The sequence below is a fragment of the Strongyloides ratti genome, scaffold srae_chrx_scaffold0000002 (genome assembly GCF_001040885.1).
Source record: "Strongyloides ratti genome assembly S_ratti_ED321, scaffold srae_chrx_scaffold0000002".
Classification (NCBI taxonomy): Eukaryota; Metazoa; Nematoda; class Chromadorea; order Rhabditida; family Strongyloididae; genus Strongyloides; species Strongyloides ratti.
Genome location: NW_020171510.1, coordinates 2,378,426 through 2,385,642, shown reverse-complemented (window position 1 = coordinate 2,385,642; position 7,217 = coordinate 2,378,426). Strand labels below are relative to the sequence as shown.

Sequence of the window (7,217 nt, the reverse complement as noted above, 5' to 3'; positions counted from 1 at the left end):
TTGCTATAATATAATGTTAGCTAAAAAAAATTACTTTATAATTTATTAATTAAAAAGAACATTTTTCTTTTTACTTTGATAATATTTAATTTTTTTTTTTATTATAAATTAAATTCTGAATAAAAATATTTTGTAATCAATTAACAATAATTTGTAGATATAAAAATATAAATTATAAAATATTTTCTTGACCATGAAAAAATGATATTTCTTGGCATTAACTGATAATAACCTTCATTTTTATCATTAAATAAGAAAAAAAAAATCTTTAATATCCTTACTTTTATGCCTTTCTAAAAATGATATTAAACATGTTTTATATAACAAAATATCAATTGGGCATTAACCCTGAAATAAACAACATCTAGAGAAATATATCAATATAGAGTGCGCGAGTGCTGTGTCATAATATATTTATATTTATATATATATTTATGTGTATATATCTCTCACTAAAAAGCATACTTTAAGGGACCATCAGAGAGAGAGTATTTTAACATCATTTTACATTTATTCTTTATGATATAGTAATTCTTTAGTTCAATCTATTGCTTTCACTTAATTCTTCGATTTCTTTCTATTCTAGATTGTCTTACTTTCGTATTCTTATCAAAAAAGTAAACCTTCACCATATCTTTCGAGGTCGTTTAAATGTTTTGTCATTTTTGTAGTGGATGTAACATTTACATTAAATCTACAATTATACATACATAAATATATATATATATACATTATATATAAAATTTAAATTATTCTTCAAATACTTGGCATATATTACAAAATCTTTTGATCAATTATTATTATTATTCCAATTAATTATTAAATTATAAAAAGTTTTTTTTTTTTTAATTTTTCTTCATTATTTTTTTAAAATTTATATATTTTAGTAAAAAAAAATAATATATAAAAAGTAAAAGAATTGTTAAAAAAATAAGTTAATACAAAAAATATTTATTATTATATTTTATTATTTTCTATTATTTTTGTTAGCGCATCACATTTTCTTACAAATATATACTTGCATATATATATATATATATATACATATATTTATATATATATGTATTTATATATATATTTTTTTTCTAATAATATAAATATAATAAAAAAAAAACATTAAGGGGAAAAGGCACTTTCACCTATTTTTCACTCCCTGGTCTGTTTTACCAGTCGACCGTATGGACAGCTATAACTAGCAGTCGGTCACAAAAATACAACAATGTATGTAAAACAAATATAAAATAGTGAGTAGGAAGGCGGAAACGCGTGTAGTATTTTACTCGGCGTCTCAACTCTCATATTGATTTAAAAAAAATAAACTGGAAATACCCACTATGATGAGAGAAAAATTGGTGCCTGGTACGGGAGATCGCGGAATGAGCTACAAACAGGGTAACAACAGACCTATGTTTTATGTCTATGAGCTGTGCTTTCTGTAACAAAACCTCAAAAATCGAAAAACTCGTCCTTTTTTAACAGCCGCTTTATCTTTTATTTATGTGAATATTTTCTTGATTTCTACTATAAACTATTTAATTTATTAAACAATTTTTAATAATTTAATAGCTAATTACTTTTTTTTTTATAGAGAATTACAAAATAATCATTAATAAATTATTTATTATCTAAAGATAAAAAATATTGAAACAATTTTTTGCATATTTTTATTTTATTTTTTCTATCTTACTACTGTCTATTTTTTGAACTCATATATTTATGCATGGCGAAAAGCCAGAGATTACCAGTTAGAGGTAACTAGTAATTTTTTTAAAAATATTCTTATATAATTATTATTAATTTTATAGAGGAAACAGGATTTGGTGATCCCTTAGGAGACTATTCTGATGGTTATAATATCCTTCAATTTATAAATGATAACGAGTATGTTTTTTATTTCATTATATAAAAATAATAAAAAATAAAAATTATTTAGTTCACAAATAGATAATTCTCTTGATCCCAATCGATTTCCTTCTCAAACACATGCTTATCATCAAAATAATATTATGAATTGTAATCAAAATAATTACATTGCCAACAACATCCAACGAAGAACTGTCGTTTCAAATAATAATCCTGAGTCAAATGGACTCAATTCGCAAGTAATGTATAATGGAAACACAAGACTACCCGATTCACCACCAATAACTGATATTTCTGGTGGTAATTCTTCAGGATCTCCATCATCAACATCTGAACCACCATATTCACCAGATCATTATCAAAATTATGGATTGATTCAAGGAACTCCAATAAATAATAGAAATCAAATGGTTGTTGAAATGCCTGATGGTATGCCGCAAATGAATATACCTCGAGAACTAGTAAATCATCAAGGTCAAATTATTAACAATCGAATGCCTCAACAACGTATCAACACTGGACAAAATGAATATTTAAATAATTATGTTATTCCACAAAATGTTGGTTTGATACCAACAATAAATACAATGAATGTAAATGGAACACGACAAAATTGTCCAGTTAATTATATGATACCTCAACAAGGTTACATAGTTGGAGATATTTACTGTAATAATAATCAATTAACAAATGCAGAAACACAATCAATACGATCAGTTCAACAACAAATTCCAATTCAACAGCAACAACAACAGCAACAACAACAACAACAACAACCACGTTCTGATGGTCCAGCTAATAAACGAAAACGTACTGAACCACATCATTCAACACAAACAAATGTTAAACAAGAAGTAATGAATAATAATAAAGGATTTTCAATGCAACATGCTAATATTTCTAATAATTCTTCACCTAGAACACCAATACATAATGTGCCTCATGCAATACAAACACCAGGTTTACAATTATCTGATGATAATGATGAAAATATTACACAAAGAGCTATAAGATTTAGTAAATTTCAAGAAGAATTTTGGCATCCTTTATTTGATGAAAATAATCAACAATTATGTTTACTTGAAGTACATGTTGTTGCTGATAAAGGTTTTAATTATTCACAGGTTGATGGATGTTTTGTAAATCAAAAAAAGAATCATTTTCAAATAACAGTACAAATTGAAGCATTAGATGCTAAACCTCCAGCATTTGTAAAAGTAAATAATGAATATCATCGTATCAAAGATTTTAAATTAGCTTTTTGTGGTGTTAAATTTGAAATGCCAACAACAGAAATTCAAATAAAACAATCGCAAACTGATAGAAGACCACTTGTACATGAACCTGTATTATTAGAAATTCATGAACGTCGTATGACTAAAGCAACTGTTCCACGTCTTCATTTTTCTGAAACAACAATGAATAATCATAGAAAAAATTATAAACCTAATCCAGAACAAAGATATTTTTTATTAGTTGTTAAATTATTAGCATATACAGAAGATGGTCAAACAGTTCTTGTACAAGCATATCAATCAGAAAAAGTTATCGTTCGTGCCTCTAATCCTGGTCAATTTGAACCTCCTGATACAGATGTTGCATGGCAAAGACATAATAATACTCTTCATTTTAATGGTAATGTCGCAATTGGTACTGAGAAAGCTGTTGCTCCACTTACTGTAAATGGAAATATTTTTGTTTCTGGAGTTATAAATAGACCATCAGATAGAAGGGTTAAAGAAGACATTACTGAAATTGATACAAAAGAATCACTTAATAGGTTAAATAATTTAAGAATTGTTCAATATAAATATAAAGATGAAATTGCTGATGAATGGGGAATAAAGGAGGGTGATAGACATCGTGTTGGTGTTATAGCACAAGAATTAGCAGAAGTTTTACCATTAGCTGTAAAAGATAATGGTGAATATTTAACTGTTGATGATTCACAATTATTTTATGATACAGTAGCAGCTGCAAAAGAACTTTGTAAATTAACAGATAATCTTGAATGTAAAATAAATAAAGTTGAAAAATTTTCTCAACATTTAAAAAAAGAAGTAAAAAAACGTGATAGATATGCATCAATATCATCTGGTATTAGTGAGATATCTTCATTATGTGGTGGTGAAAAAAGTTTAGGTATTTCACAATATTCTATTGATACAATTGGTACAATACAACAATCTATAGATGATGATAAAAAAGATGGAGCTAGAAGAAGACGACAAAAACGTATTTGTAATAATCGATGTCGTCGACAACCACTTGAAACAACAACATTAGTATCAAAAATAGCTCATATATCAATATCAATATTAGTTTTATTAATGTCATGTTGTTTAATAGCAATGTCTGTTTTATATGTTATGGATTGGTATAAACGTTCAAATTCACAATATTATAGAAGACAATCTGTTAATAGTACAGGATTTTATCCAAAAAATAGTGATATTGGACATTTATATGAAAATGTCACTATTCATAGATTAATGCCATTACCATCATCTCAATCTAATGCACCAATATTATTTGGTGAATGTAATTCTGATTTTTGTGAAGAGTATTGTCTTTTAAATAAAGGAAAATATGATACTGTATATCAACAAATAGAAGAATTAGATGGTGTTGTTTCATTACCTGATGACAATGATATTGATGATTATCATTTTAGTTTGTCAAAATTATCAACAAATTCTGGAACAAGTACACCATTATATTCTGGTGTTGACATCTTTTTACCTACATTAAATATTTCTATTGATAATGATTATTGTCATGAAAATTCATGTAATTTTAGCACTGGACAGTATGATCTCTATATTCCAGTATCAACATACATGCCAACAATTAATATTGAAGTTATCTTCCGTTTTAATAATAATGTTTTTGTTGATAATTGTGGTCCCGTTAAGTATTTTGATCATAAATTGTGTCCAAGTTCTACAGTAGGAAAGGGACACGATGATTTTGATAATATTAAACCATATTCAGATGAATTTACTGATAATTATTATGTTCTTCCAATTGGTCAATATGTACAATCTGCCTATCGTTTCCGTGTTGGTTTTACAAGTAATGCTTGTAAAATTGCTGATGATCAACGTGGTCATTCATATGATGAATATACTCTTGTATTTTATAGACATTGGCCGTCATCACAACAAAAAATTACGGGACTTGAAAAGAACTAACTATTTTAGTTAATATTCAAGAGAAAATCAACCAGGTAAATGATGATGTCGCTGAACATATAAGTAAATATAAGTTATAAAATATATTTGCAAAAAAAAAAAATAATGAAAAATGAATTATTATTTTAATTGAAAATGCCAAATAATATAGAATATAATATGTAAATAATTTTGGTTAATCTAATTTTTTTTATTATCAAAATCCTATGTACCCTTTTATTAAAGATCTTTTACAGCTGTTAAAAAAATTAATGATACTGTATTTTAAAAATGATATCAATATGTTAAAAAACTTTTATGTTGAATATATATAAATATATCATCAGCATTGTGTAATACTAATTATTTTGTAAAATCTTTTTGTTTTAGTTATTTAAATTTATAAATTGTTATTTAATTTTAATTATTATTACTTTTTTCTTTTTAACAATTTTATATTTTATTTATAAGTTTATTTTGACTGATAATATAATATATATTTATGATACAATTTTTTTATTTTAAATAAAATTATCTATTTAATATATAATAATTTTATTGTGACAGTTTGAATAAATAAAATATTAATTTATCATTAAAAAACGTATTTTAAAATTATTTTTAAATAAAAAAAAAGAAAATATTTTTAATAATAAAATTAAAACAAATAAACTATAGGAAAATTAAAGTTCAGTTTTTTTATCATTTTTAGATGATGATTTATCTTCTTTTTTGTTTTCATCTTTTTTATCATCAGCTTTCTTTTCTTCTTTCTTATTTTCTTCAACTTTTTTGTCATCTTTTTCATCAACTTTCTTTGATACTTTCTTTGGTTTTATTGATTTTGCCTTTTCAAGTTCTGGAACTTTAACTCCATAATACTTAAGAACTGATTTCATTGAAGCAACAATATCAGCTGGCGTTGAATAATAATATTTATAATTCTTTTGTTCTCCTCTTTTGTTAATAAATTGTTCAAGAAGATCTCCATTTTTATCTAAAAATACTAAACGAGGTATATATTTACCATCAGGTCTATATTCATCTTCATATGGTTCTTCATCATCTTCAGTATTTACCATTATAAAGTATTTTGATAGAATTTTGAAAGCTTTGCGAGCATTTGATGATTCTAATGTTTTTTTAAGAGATTTACAAGCATGGCACCATGTCTTATGAACAAGAAGAAATATTGGTTTTTCTTGTTGTTCAGCTAATTCAATAGCATTATCCCATGATACCCAATCTATGTCTTCACCAAATCCTTAAAAAAATAATATAAAAATAAAAAATATGTTAAATTAGTTACCATGAGATAGTGGATTTTTATACATAGAAGTAATATCAGCTGCAGAAATAAAATAAGTTGTAACGATAAATAAAAAAGATAAATATAGCATGATTTATCTAGAATGAATTAAAATAAAGAATATATAAACTTTATATACAATTATAATATCGTAAAGTAGATGTCGGCTTTATGATGAAAGCTTTAATTAACTTGAGAATGATTATATCTTATAAAATGTTTAATTAATAATTATAAAAATATTACTTAAGTATAAAAAAAAAATAATTTATTAACAAATTTTAATTAATTTTATTCAAAATCTTACACGTGGAAATATTATTAATAAAGGAGAAAATTATGTGAATAAATAAATATTTTAATGGTTTCAGAAAGATAAATGATATTAATATAGAATAATATAATTGTTTGATTTTTATTAGAATTGGCGATTAATTTATACCGTTGTTTTTTTCAATGATAAATAATGAGCTGTTGTAACAGGTTCTTTTAAATTGATCGTCTTACAATTTCTTTTTACCTTACATGTCATAATGTAAATTTATAAGGAGGTAATTTTAAAGATCTTTTTATAAATAATTTAAATCACAAAATGACAAGGTCTGAATAGTAAGAGTAATACAGGATATCAAATAAATAAAAAGTCCTTGACCTATTATTATATTTTATCTCGAAAATGGATGAAAAATACTGATATATAATCAGAATAATTACATAAATCTATTTTCAAATAAAAGAGAAAGATTACAATTATATTTACAAAAAAAAAAGAAAATGAATGTAATAAAAAATTTTTAGAATTTCAAAATATACAAATATATATAGATTTATCAATTGTTATATTTTTACCTTAAATATACCTGTAATTAATA

At 24.3% G+C, this 7,217-nt stretch overlaps 2 protein-coding genes across 2 annotated transcripts; one reads left to right on the top strand and one right to left on the bottom strand.

The window, feature by feature from the left end:
* Window positions 1-1,720: 1,720 nt before the first annotated feature.
* Window positions 1,721-5,057, top strand: SRAE_X000150600 (Myelin regulatory factor; the record flags this gene model as incomplete). The annotated part of the gene is made up of 3 exons (XM_024649741.1): window positions 1,721-1,751; window positions 1,806-1,881; window positions 1,934-5,057. The coding sequence occupies 3 exons, from the start codon at window positions 1,721-1,723 to the stop codon at window positions 5,055-5,057; spliced, it is 3,231 nt and encodes a 1,076-aa protein (XP_024498972.1).
* Window positions 5,058-5,719: 662 nt separating this feature from the next.
* SRAE_X000150500 (Thioredoxin-like fold domain-containing protein) lies at window positions 5,720-6,370 on the bottom strand (the record flags this gene model as incomplete). Its single annotated transcript, XM_024649730.1, has 2 exons — window positions 5,720-6,300; window positions 6,346-6,370. The coding sequence occupies 2 exons, from the start codon at window positions 6,368-6,370 to the stop codon at window positions 5,720-5,722; spliced, it is 606 nt and encodes a 201-aa protein (XP_024498971.1).
* Between the last annotated feature and the right edge of the window lie 847 nt (window positions 6,371-7,217).